Genomic DNA, 19,310 nt, shown 5'->3' on the forward strand with positions numbered 1-19,310 from the left:
CCCCGCCCCGCCCCCGGGGGGGGGCGGGGGGAGCCGGTAGCAAAGCACGGCAGGCTCGGGGGGCTGGAAGTGTGGCGGAGCGGGTGGGCGTGTGCGGTTCCTTCCTGCCCTTCAGCCCCCCTTCCCCTACTGCTGAGGCCGTCGGTGGTCGAAATGGACCGATACAGAACATCCGAAGTTTTCTCGAGTTTGCCGAGAGAGTTCAAGGAGCCCCCCCGTAGTCTGGTGGAGCGGAGGGACCGATTACGGGACGCGTAGCTGTTCGGACCTCAGTTGAGCGTCCAGCCTGGTAGAGGGGTACGCTTCGGAGGCGCGGAGGAGCGTCCAGCTTGGGCTTCTTCACGTCTTTTTTTGTTTTGTGGGTTTTTTTTTTTTTTTCCCCCACATGCTTTCGTGGGACTCGTTCACGGAAGAGTTTGTGGGCTTTGTTTTGTTTTGTATTTAGTAATCGCTGTGCACGGACAAGAGAAATTCTGTTGCTGTTATTTAACCTTGTTTCCTGAGAGAGACCTATTTTCACAGTCTTAAGTGTCACCAAGATAATTCCCCGCAGGCCGGGCCCAGTTGCATAAGCAGACAGGCATGGAGGGGGACAGGTTGTGTAATGGCAGTGACATCATAGGTGGGTGTGGTTGAAGTTTTATAATATAGTGTTGAGAGAGGGTGCAAAGACGGGAGGTAGAGGCACGCTTTTAGACTATCCTATATCGACCGCAAGCAATATGTCTGGTACCATGAACACTGGAGATACGGTCAGTTTTTCAGAGTTTAGTCTTTGTAAAGGGACTCAAATTTGTGTGATTGATATACCTAGATGGATCCAGTGACAGATTCCTTTGTTGTTTTTATTCGAGTATGGATTTTAACACCTGGTGACCTGTGGGGTTCCATTTTCATTTGTGCCATTTTACTGCTGTTCAGAAATTTAGGAATTAATACTTTCACAGATTAAGTGTATTACGTTTGTACAGTTGTCTGTAGCGGAGGGAAAAAAAAAAAGCTTGTATAAGTCGAATCCTTCCAATCCGTTCGGGGGAGATACGTTAGATCTAGTTCCAGAATAAACTGTTTTCAATGTAGGTGGGATTAAATCTCAGATATATTTTATATGCGTTTTGGAAACCTAATTTAAAGAGGTTCAGTTGTGGCCTTCAATTCTACGTTATTTGCCAGGGTGTTTCCAAAATGTAGGGTATGGGATAGATGTGACCTAAGAAAGTGACTGATCTATTTTAAATCTTGGAACTGTAAGAAGCAGACTTTTTTTCTTTGTATGTTCTGAAAGACAGCATTGACTCATACAAGTCACAAAGAAATGGAGTCAAAACTCGGTGGCCTTCAGGGTACAAACTGATGAATCCACTATTGATCACAAATGTTTACAGGGGTCCTGTTTCATGTTTCAAGATTGTTTTGAAAGAATGAAAGAGAAAATTAATTCTACAGACTCCAGTTAATGTTTCTTTTATGGATTTAGCAATACCATTTAGATGTCTGTGGGGAAAGAATTTTGATTCCTTTTTTCGTGAAGCTACATCTTAAATTTTGGCTTTAAAATGGCTTTAAAATTTGAGAATAGTTGTCAGCTGTGATGCTTATCCACAATTTTATTATTCAAATTCAGTACATGTGCTAGAATTAAGGGCTAGAAGCTCAGTTTAAGATCCTTTGTACAACTATTTCCTGTGTCTCCAGTCCTGAGAACTATCAATATTCCAAGTATTCTGGTAAAGATACTAAAGAACTTCATGAATCGGAATGCAGACGTACATTAAATGTCAATTTAGAGCTGTGGGCTCACAACTGCAAATTGAAGGTGATTTCAGGCCAATAGAGAACTAATTAATAGCTGCTGGTACACTTTCTATCTTCCTCCAGAACATGAATTCTTAAAAACACTTAGAGGTGGAAAAGATGTAGCATAAGAAACGTATTCATGTTTAAAATCATTCATGTTCTGTTTCAGTTCAGAGACTGTTCACTGCAGTTCACTGCTAGCTCATCTCTGTTTCTTTTTAATGCGAGAGTTAAAAAATTGTGATAAACATAAATCTGATGTCCTAAATAAGGCATTGGCACTAAACCTTTACTCAAATGGCATCTTTTCATAACTTTCTTACATTTCTTGAAACATCTGAAAGAGAAATATTTGCCATGGTGCAAAAGTGACTTTTGAAAAACATGAGGATTGTTAACATTCATATGGCTAATATATTCCTTGCAGGGGTTGAACTGAAATAGTTTACTTAAAGGAAGTCTATTGCATTAAAGTCCAAGTGCAGCTTGTCTTTAATCAAGTATCCTGAAACACACAGCTAATAGGCTTGAGTTTGGTCTGCCTCAGGTGGTCTGTTGACCAGTCAGTCTCCTGTTCAAAGCGGAATAAACACTGAGTTGGGAGCAGTTCACTTAAGGTTTTGTCCAGCTGGATTGTAAAAACCTACAAGGATGAAGATTCCACAGCCTCTCTTAGGCAACCTGCTCAAAGGTTAGTTTTCCTCATAGTGAAAACATGTTCTCCTCATTTCAAGTCAGAACTGCCCTTGTTTCAGTTTATAACCATTGTCTCTTGTTTTCTCCCCATGCACTTCAGTAAAGAGTCTTCTAGGTAGCCTCCTCTTGGATTCTGGAAGGCTGTTGGGTTCTCCCAAGGCCTTCGGGAATCGTTTTCCACTAAACAAGCTCAGTTCTCTCAGCCTCTTCTCATGGGTTGTGTGTTCCAACCCCTGATCATTGGGGTGACCTTATAGTACTGTATTAATAAATACTGTGTCCTAAAGTTTTTCTGCATAGTGGTTGTGATGTCCATGTCTTATTTTGAAGAATTTGGTGTATTTTTAAGAACCATATAAAAAGCATGCAGGATCAGACCAGAGATGGTCCATTTATTGGTATGCTTATGCTGACAGTAGCCAGGAGCAGATGCTTTGGAATTAGTATAAAAAAAGAACTCATAATGAGTGGGTTTTTGTGTGTACACCTTTGTATACTTTCCTATTAATGTAATAATAACTGGTATGCACAGTTCTGCACTGAAAGTACTTGGTGTCTTTTTTATTAAAACCATTTGTCTTTGGGTATGCTAGAAGTGAGTGATTTCTGTATTTACAATGTACTGGGTTACTGAAATTGAAAATTCAAGCACAAGTTGTGTTTCTGCTCTGTTTAGTCTTTGGTGTAAGAACTTGAAATAGTTTTGCATCCTCCCTTTAGGTGGCAAACATTAAAATATATGCTGAAACATTGCAAACCAATGTTTTCACAATTACAAAGCCTAGAAAATAAATTATGGTTGCAAAACTGGACATATAAATTTAGCTCTTTTGGTCTTGCAAATGTTTAGACCCAATTTGTTTTATGTATTGATCATTCATTGGCAGCGTTTATGTGTGTTCAGCAGCAGAGTTGGGGTTCCAGTTCCTTGATTTAGCCTTCTGTTTTGTACCAGTTCAATTGGAACCATGCTTTCCTCTTTGAAAAAGAAATGGACAAAACGTCCACCTGCTGTAGACTTGAACTCACATTTTCATCTTCAAACTACCCCTCACCCTCTCCCCAGAAAGGAAGGCTCGGGAGTTCCTCAGGTTATCTTCTACACTTGAAAGTCTGAAAAAGATGAGCTCCCTCTGACTATGTGCAAGTAGGCAGTTTATCAGCGAACAAAGACCTGCACTTACTGCTACCTCGAAAGAAAAGAATTTGGTTTGATACTAACTCTGCTGGACACCAAAGAGTCAAATACAGCAGAAAAAAACCGTCTGAAGAGTTTGATCTGAGCTCCGGCTTAACTAGGCTCTAAGTCACAAAACACAAAGCCACAGGAAAGCAGGCTTCAGTTCTTCTGCCTGCAGAATTACCTGTTTAAATTAGACAATTTCCCAGACTTCCGTTAATACAAACATTTTATTATGTCTAAAATAAAATAAAACCCAAACAAACCAGGACTGGGAATATTTGTATTTGAAGGGAAACTGTCAGCTTGAAAGACACCACTTTCCTTTCAGCTGTGAAATCTTCTGTCAGTTTTGATTTTCTTAACTCTTTCTTTGCCATTAAGGCCTTTTTATATGTAGCATTGTGTATCTAATTACAAAGCAATATGTTGGAATACATGGGAACATTGACTGGTCTGGCTTTTACATGTAAAACAAGCTAATGTTGGAAATTATTAAAATTTAAACCAGGCATTTCAAATAGATTAAGAGAGAATATCAAATTGAAATGATCCCCTCCCAAGAAAATCTTGTTGAAACAAACTTAAAGAACTATTTAATTTTAGTATTGTTTACAGTAGACCTATGTTTGACTTGTTTATCTCATTCAATTAAAAACACAGATGTGTATTAAAAAAAAAAAAATCAAGAACAAAGCAGTGTGCTGGCATTTTTTCCAAGCAACAGCTACAGTTAGTTGTGTTATGAAAACCATAGTTTTAGTGGCATGGAGATGGGTGTGCTTCCCATTTAGAGATTGTTCTACTAAAAGTACAAAATGCTGTATGTTGGACATGAGAAATTGTCTTTACTGAACACATACTAATGTGAGAAGTTCCACTAGCACCACTCCTTACAACAGGGCTGCCAGCTGGTGTTAAAGGCTTTCTGGTATTGGCTGTCTCGTTTCGGACCACATAGTGATAAAGCCTACCTCTGGTACTTACCAGACGGATACCATTGTGAAAGTGGCATCTGTATCTCCAGCCATAATTGGAAGGGGTTGGACATTATAAAAACAAATGACAGTCTAAAGAAAAACTTGAACGTTTGAAAGCAAACTTTGTAATACTTAGATTTTTTTAATACAAGTGCGGTGAATTCCCAGATTTCTGTGGTTTCGAATGGGTGTACTGTAAAGCTAAAGCCTACTTAGTCCTCCATTTTTGTTGTCACAGCAGTACTGAGCAATACTTTATTCTGTCAGCCTCAGTGTTAGATCTTTTAAAACATATTTTCCGGTTGCTTCAAGATACATTAGAGGGTACAAAATTTTATCTTTAGCTTGAAAGACATGAGCCTGGAATTACTGCCACTTTTATTACCAAACTACTTGGGGGAGAAGGTACTCCAGCAATTTTGAAAGTATGGCACAAAAAAGTGTGGTTATGACATATCACTATGAAAGCATACCTAATTAAAAAATACAAATTTCTGAGTTATTAAAAATGTTACTTAATTTTTGTCTTCAGATTCCAGTGACTTGATGCTAAGAATTTACAGAGCTGAGTCATATGTTGGCCTCCAAGAATATAAAACAGCCATAGAAGATCTAAATTTTGTTATTTCTAAAATGCCAAATTGGCCAGAGGTAAGTTGATATGAACTCTTCATTTTTCAAAATCTGTGTTTATCTGTAAAATTAATTAATTCTAAATTATACTTACATCAAGAACCTGGGTCAGCGACCTTAAATGTTATCTTGTAAGACATGCAAAATGCTAAAAGGTATCTTAAAATAGTTACTTATATGAGACAGGCTACTGTACTCTATGAGTATGGCAGGTTAGAGTTGATTGATGAATCTACTTGGAACTGTTAATTTAGCCTTCATCAAAAACTTCAGGTATTTTTATTTCATATCACAACATGAGATGGTGTCTTTGGATGAAAGGTTAAGTGCAGTAGAACTGACTTCTTGGGAAGAACTGTGAAGTGCTTTTGTGCTGTCTGTAGTTATTATTTTATTTCTTTATAAGAACACAATTATGTGTTATTAAATATTTACAAACTTAACTTCAGCTTAATGTTATTTGACTGGATGGTTGGCTGAAATTGTGCAGCCAGCTTTAATTGCTTGAAAGCAGAACTTCTGAGGCCTGTACGTTTGGTAGGTTGATGTAATTGAGTTTTAAAATTTCTTATGCTATGTACAAGTTAGTCCTTTTAAAGTTCTGCACTTCCCTGAAGTGTTTATACTTTGATTTTATTTCCCAAAGTCGGAGCATTTTAAGCATTATCTGTTCCTTGAGAATATCACATGAGATTAGTGAGCACTGTTGCCATCGGGACAAGAATTCTTGGCTCTATGTTAAGGCAACATTTCTCTCATAGTTTTTGAGTATTGGTAAAACAGTTTGCTATATAAATAGGACAACGCAGTTTTTGTTTCCAAATGCTACCAAAGAGTCAAAAAATACTTAGCACAAGCAATAAGTTCTTTTGCAATAGTGTTGGCTAAAAAATGTAAGCATGTGTTTGGGGCCGTTTTTAGTGGCTCCAGTACTTGGAGTTGGGATAGTTTATGGTGATGTAACCTGTAACAGCTGGGGTTTGGCGTCCGTTTTGTTTATTTGTTAATTTGTATTAAGAGAAGGACACTTTGCTGTTTTAGCTTGGAAAGCTGTTCTTCGAAAAGCCCAGAGAAACTCAGTGGGAACTGAGCTTTGCAAATAGTGCAGGCAGCTGGGCAGTCACTGGCCTTCAGAACTGTAAGATACTGCATACTGCAGCACTGTCTAAACTGAGCACAGCAGGAGCAGCAAGATCTTGCCCCACAAGGGGAGATACCTGCTGCTGTCTTGGTCTCTCCTGTGTTCAGCAGTTCCATGGCTACTGCAAATTCAGAGAGCATCCTACTTTTTACCTCTCAGCATTGGTAGCACCGTCTACGTTTTTCTACGTGTTTGGAAAGAAACCTCACTTCACTTAACTGAACTTGGTTTGATGGATTCCTCTAACAATTCTTATCTCTGTAGGAAAATAAACTGTCTGTAAGAGGAGGATTAGCATACTTTCCTTCTTCAGGATACATCTTAATGAAATTGCCCAAATCCATCAAAGATGATGCATGCCCTCATCTGACAGCCTTGTTTAACAGACTCTACTGTTAATACTGGCAATCGTTCCGTAGAAACTGCTCTCTGGGGTTTTCTGGTTTGTTTTTTGTTTTTAAATTCAGTTGTCTGGCTCATTATCCGAAATCTCGATGTTGTTGTTGTTTTATCTAACTTTTTTTAGATAACTGTTGTTTTTATCTAACTTGTATTTATATTACTGCAAATGCAACTTTTTAAAATTGAGATAAGTTGGATAAGGAATTCTTTAGTTCCAATGTCATATAGGTAGGTTCAGCAAAATTCAGTAGTCTTTTCTCCCCTTTTTTTAGAGGTTTTTATTTTTTTTTCCTAGCTGCTGTCCAGCATTCAAGGATAAAATATAGTTGGAGGAAGCAATTCCAAAAGTGCATTGTTCTGTGTTAAGAATATAGATTAAGATGTATGTAAGGGATGCATGGTTGTGTGGATTGTTTTCTTTGTAGTTACCCTTCTCCTGCAGGCTGGAACTGTAAGGCTTTTAATGAAACAGAGGGCAAAAAGGGTATCCTGTAAACTGTTGTATGAGGTTATGTAATAATTTGTACTGGACGTCCCCCTTCTTCCCCTCCAAAGGCTCACAGAAAGGGGAAGTTAAGGGTTTTTGTGAATTCAGCACTAGTCAGGTTTTTAACCCCTTCATGTAAGCCAAAACAAATTAACTGGAAGGAGACTAACACCAGCCTATCCCATGACTTTTTTCAAACACTGTAGGGGATGTATGTTAGACAAGGCATATAGATCATCCACGCTGTGCACAGCTGAAGTTTGTTGAAGAACTACATTCTTTTTGTCATGGAGGGTTCTAATTCTAACTCTGTTGTAATGCCTGTAAGATGAATACTGCAGTTCTACGTGCTCTCTAGAAATGTCTTCATGATATCTGTTTTTCAGGTCTACTTCCGGAAAGGAAAAGTGCTGCAAGACTCTGGCTTTGTAGGTGATGCCTTACAACTGTTTCTACAGTGCTTAGCCCTTGATGAGGACTTTCTTCCAGCCAAGCTAGAAGTGGAAAGGGTAATTTTATTTATGAAACTGGATTACTATCTCTGACTTGGTTCCTTTATAAAGCTCCCATTATGGTAGACTTTGAGCATCTAAAAATCTTAAATACATACAGAGAAGGTTCAGGTGGCAGATTGGTTCCTTTCAAGATATATCATACTGTGTTGAAGAGAGTCCTAATGTACAAGTTTTAAGTACATGTTTCAAAGTACATATGCTTTTGAAGTTACTAAATGAAAATCTAGAAAACTGGAAAGCAGGCAGCAAGTTAAATATTCTAAGTTGCTCTTTCATGCCCAGCGCACAACAGTTTTTCTTTGATAATAAAAATTTACATTGAAAAAGCTGCATGATAATGAATTGATAATGTCTAACTATGTTCGAAGAGCTCACTTGTAGTAGAAAAGATTTCTAGAAAATTTCTTTTTAGCAATATAGTTATGTAGGTTTCTGCTTGTTCTTAACTGTTCTTTCTCAGTTACTTCTTAAATAAAGCTCTGTTTATGAGGATAACTTCATATAGATTAAATTCTTATTTCTGGTATGTAGTTTTATGAAAAAGCATCTAGACATATCTTTATTATTGTTATGAACATTTAGCTGTTTGTTTTCTAGACATTGTGTGATGTGCTGTCACCAGAGAAGTTAGGAGAGAGTCTGAAGGAACCTGCTTGGAATTCACCACATATTCGAAATAAACCTTTGATACTTGGTTCTGAGGTGACTGAGTCTTACTGCAACTTACAGCTTTGTCCTGAGCAGGTAACAAAAACTATAGGATAACTTTTCTCTTTGGCTGATACGCAAACATCAGATGTCCCGATATCTTTATTTGTCTTACCTATTTTCCAGCCTAAAAACTCACTTTCTGTAATTGGCTAAATTGGAAGAAAAGAACTGTGATTTGGGAGTAACGTATTTTCATTTGGAGTGTTAGACTCCTTATTCCAGTGAACTACATATTAGAAGGTACTGAGATTTGGTATTAGTGACTGCAAAATACAGAGAAATACATTTTTTTCTTCTTTGAAGCAGATGAAGATTTTTAAATTGTTAACGCTAAGCAGATTTGAACACTGTCTTGACCTATCAAATTCCTTTAGTTAACTAATGAACTAACTGTGGGTATCAGTTTGGCTTATTTATCTTTGCATGTTCACATCTTATGTACTTAGATTTGTGTTCCTCTTTAAGTACAGTTCAGTTCATCTTACTATTGTAGAGTTTAGGAGGATCAGAGGTACTGGAGCCTGTCAGTGGAAGCTTAAATCGTGCACAGTCTGCCCATGCTCTTAACTCAACAAAAGACCTTGCCAAGGAAGATGGCTTAAAGAGAGTGTCTTCTGAACCCCTTCTCTCTGGCCAAGAAAAAGGTGCTTTGTTGAAAAGAAAGCTTTCCTTTTCAGAACAGGATACAGTTGTATCTGAAGATGGAAGAAACAAACACAAAAAGCAAGGAGGTAAAAAGTCACTTACTTTGAAATTTGAAGTATTGACTGTCCTGTGCCTTTCTCTGAAGGAGTATTTTGTCTTGCTTTTCCTTAGGAAGTACAAAAAGGGATGTGACACTGGCTTTTGGAACAATTCCAGGGGATTTGATTGATGTATCAGATTTTGAGTGCTCTCTATGTATGAGGTAAGATTTCCTCCTTGATGCAATATTTGTGTTATAGATGCTTGGCCACATATCTGTTACACATACAAACTGAGGTACTTATAGGTTGTGATGAGTTCTGATATCAGTCGATAATTTTCAGCCTTCCTCTATCCCTGCAGTTAAATGCTTATTTAAATGTCACTTGCTATAGTGCTATATAATACAGCATTATTTTAGTCAAGCTGCCTTTTAAATTAAACTTTGCGTTGTTAACTGATAACCTAAAAAGGATAGGATCTTTTGTGGTTAAATGTTAGGGCTTTTTTCAGTCAATAAAACTATTTAACTTATTATTTTGGGAAGGCTAATGCTTAGAAGTATTGTCTGTGAACCTCATATTTGTCTACTAGATGTAGATACTTCAGAACGTTAGTCTACTTTAATGTAGCTGATGTATTTGAAAGCTCTTACTGAGTCGTCTTGGTTGTCAGAATAAATACCTTAAAACACATGACGTATACTAAACTGTCCATAGTTATGTTACCAGTATGTAATACTGCTATTAAAACAATGTAGCTCCTCAAAGAATCGCTTCATTTTGCGTATTCTGAATCTCTATGTAGTGAGACCAAAATCTTTGTACGTTGGGATAAATGTTCAGATATTTGGAGTGTTGAAATGTCTCCAGATTCATCAGAAAATACAAAAAATGAGTGGTGCGGTAGTAAATGGAAACAAACTGCAGTATAGAGGGAAAAAGTAGAATAAGGAGACATGGGATTAATTTTCTCTGCTTTGCTACAGTATAACTAGTCTTAAAAATTAAAGAGGTTGATCACTGACTTTTTTAGCAAAACACACACTTGCCGTGGTATCTAACTTTTAATAACTTTGTTTCAGGCTATTCTTTGAGCCAGTGACAACCCCTTGTGGACATACGTTTTGCAAAGGTTGCTTGGAACGGTGTTTAGACCATGCTCCTCAGTGTCCACTCTGTAAGGAGAGTTTGAAAGAGGTACTGTCTCTCAGTAGAGCTCACTAATACAAATATTGTGTCATCTTAAAGGCTGTTTTACTTAAACCCAACAACTTGGATTCACTTGGGTTATGGATTGCTGCTAGAAAGGAAAAACTTGAGACAAACTTTGTCAGTACTAGTTGATTAGGTTTGCCTCAGGGTCTTAGGGGTTTTATGTTTCTGTGACCATCTACTTTATTGGTGTAATTAAATTCTGAGTGTTTGTAAACTTTGGTAACTATTCAGTAAAACCTCTGATTTCTGTATGCTTTCCTTATTTGTATGGCTGTATAACCTGGGAAATCAATTCCGTCTCTGGTAAGCAGAGAAATACAAACTGAGTTAGACACTTAAGTTGTCAGACACTAAGAAATAAAAGAGAATCTCATTTCCAAATAGTAGAGTAACATTAGGTGTTAAGTAATGAAACATAAGAACTTCAGAGCTGTAAGTTTTCATGGGTTTACATCTAATTCATTACACATTTCATATATCATGGTTTTAAAGAAAAGCTGCACTTTCTCAAGTCTTTTGTTAATATATATGAAAAGAAATATTAATTTTTTTTTTAAATTGCTTACAGTACCTTGCAAGCAGAAAATACAGCATCACAGAACTGCTGGAGGAATTAATAGTGAAATATTTGTCTGATGAATTATATGAGAGAAAAAGAATTCATGCTGAAGAAACAGCTGAACACTCAAAGTAAGCTTGCTGTCTTTTATCTAGAAAACTTGAGAGATTAGTATGGAAATCCTTTTTAGAAATGTTTTATCATTTTTGTGATTATTAATAATGGCGTATTATGGATGCAAGAAGGAGTATAAAGACATGTTAATTTGGTGTCTTAAATGTGTATTTCAGAAAATTAACAGTTTTTTCACTACTATGGAAATAAAAAAATCACACTTTGATAGTAACAACGTGAGGCTCTTAAGTCCTCTACAAAATATGCTTGCCCTTCTGTTTCTCTTTCTGTGTGCACTGTCGTGGAGCTTCAGTTTTAGCTTAGCTGCTGTTAATGGAACTGTCCTCTTGAGTTGGCTGCAGAGTCTCAGATACCTGAATTTCTTTCAAAGCAGTTCATGATAGACATTAATTGCATAAAGATAGATGTGATGAAAAGAAATTGTTGGGATTTTTTTGTAATCTTGATGTTTATCTCTAGTAGAGTTCTTCAGATATATAAAGTGTCATGTATTGTAGCTATGAACGTCGGAAAACTTTTTAAAACTATAGCTCATGCAACTTATGTAACAGAATCCATACATTAGAATTATGTTTTATAGTCTGAAAGGTATTAAAATTAAATACCTGGTAATGTTTTAATGCTAACTCGTTTGTATCAACTGTACATACTCGATAAAATAGCATGGAAAAAATATTTTGTTTTTCAATTAGGCCTGCTGAGGCATATTGCAAGGTGAAAATTATACCCTGGGTTGCATCTTGTGATCTGGAGTCCATCACTGAAAGCAATCTAAACAGTGACCTAGCCACTCTGTAGTTACTGCTACATCTTTTTAGTTCCAGGAAAACTGTGACTCTGAGGGCGTAATGGCTTGTATGGCTCAAACTAAAACAAAAAGGAAAAAAATAACACCCCTGTCCCCAAAACAAAGCCCTTCATTCACTCACTAGATACTACTAACTGGGTAACTGTGAGGTTTACTGTCCAGTATGTATTCAAATCAGTACATAGGTATTCAGTCACTGTTACTAGTATGTGGTTTTATTGTTTATGAAAGTTATTACAATGTGCTTATTATTAAACTTTGAAAAGAGTGCTTTATGACCTCAAATATAGCAAACATACTGAAAAAAAATGTATTGTCTTGGCATAGTTCAGTGATTAGATTTTTTTTTAAGCCACATATTTCTTTTGATGTTCTCTTGAAGCTTGACCAAGAATGTTCCAATGTTTGTTTGCACTATGGCATATCCTACTGTGCCTTGCCCTCTACATGTGTTTGAGCCAAGATACCGACTAATGATTCGCAGAAGTATGGAAACTGGGACTAAACAGTTTGGGATGTGTATAAGTGATTCTCAAAATGGGTAGGTTTACAGCCTAATTCTAAGCTTCTCATCTCTTACGCCTTTTTTTAATTATAAAAAGTATCCTTTCAGAAGTGTGTAATTGCATTACTGGCAAGGTTTCTTTTCTAGTTTTGCAGATTATGGATGCATGCTGCAAATAAGGAACGTTCATTTTCTACCTGATGGACGGTCTGTTGTCGATACAGTTGGTGGAAAGAGATTTAGAGTTTTACGGAGAGGGATGAAAGATGGTTATTGCACTGCAGACATCGAATATTTGGAAGATGTTAAGGTATCCGGAATGCTGTATAAATACTTGATAGTATTAATAGCTCAAGATTTTTGCTTGATTTGTTCTTGAGAGCTCTGTTTCAAATTTTTAGGTCCCTATACCACTGGAAGATTCAGTGCCAACACGTGGAAGAAATGGAAGCTAGCTTAATTTTTTATTATTATAAAGCAACAAAGAAATACTGTGTTTTTTGTTTGAACAATAGTTTGAAGCTGTAATTTTTTAAAATACCACAGGACTTCTTTACTATTCAGTCATTAGCAATCAAGGTTTAGGAGAATGCAAGAAATGTATCTAAATACAGTTGAAATTGAATGTTTTTTGATTTTTAGCTTAAACACCTTAATTGTTTATCTCTAATGATATTTTCATAACATTCCTCCTATAGGTTGCTGATGAAGAAGAACTAAAGAAACTGAGAGAACTTCACAATTTTGTTTACAATCAGGCCTGCAGTTGGTTCCAAAACTTAAGAAACAAATTTCGCACTCAAATTCTTCAGCACTTCGGACCAATGCCTGGCAGGGAGGAAAATATACAGGTAAGACATCATTCCATATCAATTATTAGGTGCTTATTTCTAAAAATAAAAACCCTGTTAACAACTGCTAAACATTAAAAGAGAAAAAAAAAACTTTTTCCCAACTTTGAAGGCATAAGGCTTGCATCTTGTTTCTCTTATGATGAGCAACAAAAGGCAGTTCTGTCACTGTTCAACGGTTTTTGCAGGAAAGGATGATATGCTGCTGTGGAGATAAAACTAGTAAACTGAGAACACTTTAAGTTCCAGTAGCATTTTAAACTGTTGGTTTGTGTAAAGCTGTTAGAATTCAAATGGGAAAAAAATTTATTTTCTCCTGTGTGACACGTGCAGGTAGTAATCTGAATCACGTGCAGTAGTAATCTGAAAGGACGAGAGGAAATGGCCTCAAGTTGCGCCAGGGGAGGTTTAGATTGGATGTGAGGAAAAATTTCTTTACTGAAAGAGTGGTTAAACATTGGAACAGGCTGCCCAGGGCAGTGGTTGAGTCACCATCCCTGGAGGTATTTAAAAAACGGGTAGATGAGGCGCTTAGGGACATGGTTTAGTGGGCATGGTGGTGTTGGGTTGACGGTTGGACTCGATGATCTTGGAGGTCTCTTCCAACCTTAATGATTCTATGATTCTATGATTTGGCAAAGAGGTAATCACAAATAACACTTTCCTCCTTTCTGAGCTAGTGTCGCAAACTGCTGCAGCTGCTAGGATTTGACAAACGTTTCTTAAGAAACTAACTGCAGCAATCTATTGTAATGGTTATTATAAACAATTAATGAAGGTTGGTGAGATCCTGAGAGAGTGGAGGCTAGAGGAAAGTAACATTTAAAAATACGTAAAATTTGGCTTTCAAAGTGGAATTATGTATGAAGTGGGATCTTATGAGACCCTGTCCCTCACCCATCTGCTACGTACTTTTATGAGACTATAATAACTGATCTGGGAGGACTGTAGATGACTCCACTGGCTGTGGAGGCCAGTGCATGAATTCAGAAGTGATTTTAGAACAATTTAATAAAAAAACAGATTTAAAACAAGATACTGGAAAAGAGGAATAAGTGTGCAAAACCAGGATAACTAGCAGGGCAGCAATACTGTGGGTGTGAACCTGAGATTTATAATAGAACACAAATGTGTCAACTGTGTGATAAAGATGCAAGGGAGGAAATGTCATCCTGGACTGTACCACTACCAGTAATATTTTTGCAAGTCATTTGAAGTAATTAATCTCTGCAGCGATAGGACCTCTGCTGAGGAGTATTATGTCCAGTTCTGGGCATGACATCTAAGGCTGGTGCAGAGAATTGAATAAAGTACAGAAGAAGTTACATAGTATGTTTTATCAACTTAGAAGAAACTGATTAAGTAGTCCTGCTCTGTCTAGGAGGTAATGAGAAGGGAGTGGAATTGGGAGGTGATAGAGGAATCCTTCAAATATAACAAAGACAATTGTAATGAAAATGTTAGGCTTCAAGAATATTCAGGCCTCAAGAATAGCAGGACAGGTAATGGATTTAGTTTTTATTGGGGAGGTTTGTTATTAGGTGACTGTCCTAGCCTTAGCCATCTTTTCCCAAGCAAGCTGTAAGCTTCCTTTGTTGTCTTAAAAATAATTGCTTTATCAAGCTTAGTTTAAGTGTACTTTGACTTCTCAGCTGGGGAGGGATCAGAAGAGATCCCTTCAGAACCCTTCTGATCTCATGGATCTGGAATTCTCTAGTTAGTATCAAACTTTAATTTGTCATTGACGACTTTGTCTTTCGGTGTCTTCATGTTAGTCAACTATACTACATTGGTTATGGGTAACCAACTTGTCTTTTATTTTTAGGCAATGCCCAATGGTCCTGCTTGGTGTTGGTGGCTTCTAGCTGTTCTCCCAGTAGACCCCAGATATCAGCTGTCAGTTCTCTCCATGATGTCTTTAAAAGACCGTCTGATAAAAATCCAGCATATACTCACATATTTTTCTAGAGACCAGTCCAAGTGACTAACCGCCTGGGTCTTCCTGAAAAGTTACTCTGTTCTGGTTGTAGTAGCAGCTGGAATTTTTGCTGCCTTTGCACATCTAGCGCTGGTTTGAGAAGTGTAATGGAACTGCTTTTTCTCTCTGCTCCCCACCTTCCTGACTTCCTGAACCATGCGGTTCTTTGAATGCACACTTTCTTCAACTATGAGAGAAGACCACTGATGATTGCACAACGTCAATCCAGCTAGATATGTTTTTCACGTTATCTACATTACAATTTGCACTATGTAGAAGAGAACCTTTTTGAGACTTGATAATTTTAGCCACTGACTTTTTAAAGCTGTGGGAAGTGCAGGACTTAAGGCTGACAGTCCAAGTTTACAACATTGAGGAGGTATTAGTTTTGCAAATGTTTGCCTCATACAACTGTTCTTTTGCTGTTTGCACAAATATTTGAAATATAGTATTGAATGTCACTGTTGGATATTACTACTCTTGTTGAAATTATCTTGACCATGAATATGGCACAGATTTTTAAGTTACCTTGTAAATGTATGCATCACAAAACAGGTGACATCATGAACTGTATGCTGAACTGAGAGCCATTTTTAAGGAACAAATGCAAAAAAAAAAAAGGTACTTCTGTCTAAAAACACTTAAACTGTGAATATGGTTTACATACCTAGGCCTGTACATGTTAAAGAGGAAACTGAAAACTAAATGCTAGTACCAGTTACATCTCTACTGGGCTTTTCAGGCTGGCTGTTCTTCCAGAGCACACACTTAGTTTATAGAGCTTAGAAGAAGAAATCTTAGAGTGTGCGCGCGTGTGTGTGTTGGGGATTGTGCATCCCGGATTTAAAAGCTTAAAAGTTTTATTTGAACTTTTTAAGTTGGTGCAAATGTGAGTTCTATGCCTTATTCATATCAATAGTAGAGCACACTGCAGTGGCAAGGTTAGCATCATGCTGCCAATAGGTACTTTTTGTAATTAAAGGTTTGCATATTTGTGAATATGTCTGATACTGGCTTTCTTGTATGTAAATCATTTGTAAAATATTTCTTAAATCTTGCTTTTGCTAATATATTTAATTTTCAATAAAGCTAAAAGTTTGTAATATTTTTAACTTTATCAGAAACTAAAAACCACTTTCATTTTCCATATGCTTCTATTCTGGGATCTTAAGTGCGTCCAGAAGCAGCTGTTTAACCTACATCAAGGTTGTGGGCACTTCATGACGTAATTGGTATGTACATAATTGTTTCTGATTATAGTACCTGTCTCAGACTGATTATCGGTCAGACAAGTTTTTTGCTGGTGTCCTGCTTTTTTATCTACTTTGTTTAAATTAAGGTGGTTTCAGGTATGAGTTTGCGTTTCACAAAGCTTAAACCTTGTGGGAAACTGTTCTTGCAGAACAGTTAGGTATTTCAGACTTGCTAATCAGATGCTCTGGCCTTGTTCTTTTCTGGAGTTCAAGGCTTGAGATATTACAGGCAACCCAAAATCTGCTGGATCATTTTTAATGTGAGCTTCTATCTAGGGTAAATTTCCCCTTTATTGTATGAATAAAGTCCTGGATCAATATTTGGAAAGCTTTATTTGCATAATAAAAGAAGAAAGAGGATCCTCTATTTCTCCACTTCAGTATGTTATAACTTTAGAAACTTAATCTTTGTATCACCACGATCTTAAGAATGCAGGTGACAGGATTTTTTTTTCTGGACAGCGAAAAGTCCCTGTAGCCAGGCTTGAAATACCCAAATAATCTAGCGGTAATTTTTTTTTTCCTTGCCAAGAGCTTTAATTTTGAAATTGAGTATTCCCTAGTCTGCTGGAAGATGTGGCTTCTAGGTGTTTCTTTATATGTTCCCGAGAGTTTTTAATACAATAGAAATTCAGATAAAGTGTCAGTTGGATTGCACTGTCCTGTGCATATTTAAGTTCTATTTCTGGAATTGTAAACCATGTAAGAGAACACTTTATTAAAAAGAAACAGCAACAACAAAAAAAGCAAAGTTACTGTGATTAACACATGCTGCATTAAGACATTGTAAGTACTACTCTTCAGGAACTATTCTACACACGATCATTGTAGGTGCTGTTGGGAATGACTGAAATTGAGAATGGGGAGGAAAGCTTTTTAAGAGGATTTTTAAGTTGGAATTTTTTCAAGTGGTGGTTTGTGAACCAGATTTTGTCACTTTGTGCAGTTAGAATGGAGCAGAACAACAAGCTCACCTGAATGTTGGCATAGACCTTTCAGTAAATATCTTGGAGAGATACCACGCTGTACTTTGTTGATAGTGTTTTGAATTTGGGGAGTACTTCCTTATTGTTTTATCTTTTTAATTCCCCCCCCCCCGGCCATGTCACACAGCAAGGGTTCTTTAGCTGTCGAACGATAAAACAGCAACAGACTAAGGACCAAGTTTGATCAACTTATATTTATTATAATAAAGTTGACAATTGATGTAATTAAGCCTGAGCAGAATGCGAGCAATCTAGGCAGGAATGAAAGGGAAAAGGGGAAAGCTTACTTGCTGTGTAGGCAAGGTACAACACCGTTAATGAATTAGTCTTACCTGATGATGAGCAACAGTCAGTGAAGTTGTCCTCGTGTCATGACAGAGGAGGTTGACGTCTCCTTCGCCGGGCAGCACCCCTGGACCAGCCAATGAGAGCTACCCCAAGTTGGGCACCTCATTTATGGGATTGTGCCTTCCCTGTTCAACTGTATGATTGACAAGTTGATGTAGACGTGTTCTTTACATAAGTGTGAGAACAAAACTAGATGTGCCTCGAAAGATTGGTGATCTGTAAATAGCTATACAATAAACTGGATGTGCGTGTATGTTAATATGAGAGAGGCCATAAACTTCACTGTACTGAGAAGTATCTGCCCAGACCTGATGTATTTTTCAAATCTTTCTGGCAAGGACCTCTTCCCAATTTTGCTAAATTGTGGCCAGAGATATCACTGAAATTCTTAATTCATGATTAATATTCGCTTCTAGTCTCTACCTTACGTTACTCTAACCAAAGATAATTTCTTGTAACAACTCGGTGCCCTGGGTGAGAACCAATGAGCTTTATGTTCAGAAACTTCAGTTTTCTCGGTGTGAAATGGCGACTTTGTATTTTTCCATCTAACTTCATTTTTCTTTTGGAAATTGGCAAATACACAAACTTCTTCACATTCTAGCAAATCATTTCTCCGTGGGCCTATTACTGGTCCTAAGTTTCTTTAAGGACAATATGCAAAGATGGCTGTAAGATACGTTGGTGGGGGTGGCTATGAAACTTGAAGAGATGCCAGAACTTTACTGGGGAGAAATGTTTGCTCTGAACCCCATGAAAGACTAGGCCAGATTCAAACATTGCTAGCGGCTTTACAAGACTTGGAAGGACAGTATGCTCCTCCTTTTGGTTTTATAAATCATCTAACCCATTCCTTTGAGCTGGTCTGTCCCAGCGTGTGTGTGGTGGGGTAAATATCTGCTAAATACTGAAATTTTACTATAGCCTCATTTGCGTCGATTACAAGTGAGGCAGGGTAGAGTTGATCTGCACAACTGAGTCTTCTGAACGACGGCACAAGGGAGACTTGCAGTACAAGGCACTGCTCACTTGACTTTATCGGTTGGGGCAGGCACAGTTCCCAGAGAGAATGGTCGCAACTTTGGCTTTGAGCAGGTCTCCAAGGAGCAGTAGACAAACCACAACTGCCTGGCCTGCGCCTGACCAAGTCTGAGATCTTGCTCTTTCAGTACTGTCTTTGACTGTAGAAACCTGGCTAGCCACAACTGCGTTTCTAGTGGGAAGGTTGTTGCAGTTAGTGCGTAGACATGAGATACCTGTTCAAGGATTATTGTATCCGTGCTGCTTGGTATTACACTGAAATCTGTCCATTACCCTCTCATTTATGTGCTTTTCTACAATTTAAAAAAAAAAAAGCTGTAAAATGTTTAATGCTAGAATGTAAGTTATTCTAAAGCCTCTACCAAAACAAAGTAAAAGAGACTCCACTGAGTTTTGAGCCTTG

General features: G+C 37.5%; 1 protein-coding gene across 1 annotated transcript in view; it reads left to right on the plus strand.

Annotated features, from left to right (window-relative positions):
* LONRF1 (LON peptidase N-terminal domain and ring finger 1) overlaps positions 1-16,874 on the plus strand; it is a 30,379-nt gene extending 13,505 nt beyond the window's left edge. Inside the window, exons 4-15 of the mRNA XM_009335202.1 lie at positions 274-343; positions 5,186-5,304; positions 7,703-7,825; positions 8,429-8,575; positions 9,036-9,273; positions 9,359-9,449; positions 10,311-10,425; positions 11,012-11,133; positions 12,328-12,486; positions 12,598-12,760; positions 13,149-13,301; positions 15,127-16,874. Coding sequence (XP_009333477.1) covers positions 274-343; positions 5,186-5,304; positions 7,703-7,825; positions 8,429-8,575; positions 9,036-9,273; positions 9,359-9,449; positions 10,311-10,425; positions 11,012-11,133; positions 12,328-12,486; positions 12,598-12,760; positions 13,149-13,301; positions 15,127-15,285 — 1,659 coding nt within the window. The 3' untranslated portion in view covers positions 15,286-16,874. The remainder of the gene's footprint in view (positions 1-273; positions 344-5,185; positions 5,305-7,702; positions 7,826-8,428; positions 8,576-9,035; positions 9,274-9,358; positions 9,450-10,310; positions 10,426-11,011; positions 11,134-12,327; positions 12,487-12,597; positions 12,761-13,148; positions 13,302-15,126) is intronic.
* The last annotated feature ends 2,436 nt before the right edge of the window (positions 16,875-19,310 follow it).

The sequence above is a fragment of the Pygoscelis adeliae genome, unplaced genomic scaffold, assembly GCF_000699105.1.
Source record: "Pygoscelis adeliae isolate BGI_AS28 unplaced genomic scaffold, ASM69910v1 Scaffold21, whole genome shotgun sequence".
NCBI classification, from domain to species: Eukaryota; Metazoa; Chordata; class Aves; order Sphenisciformes; family Spheniscidae; genus Pygoscelis; species Pygoscelis adeliae.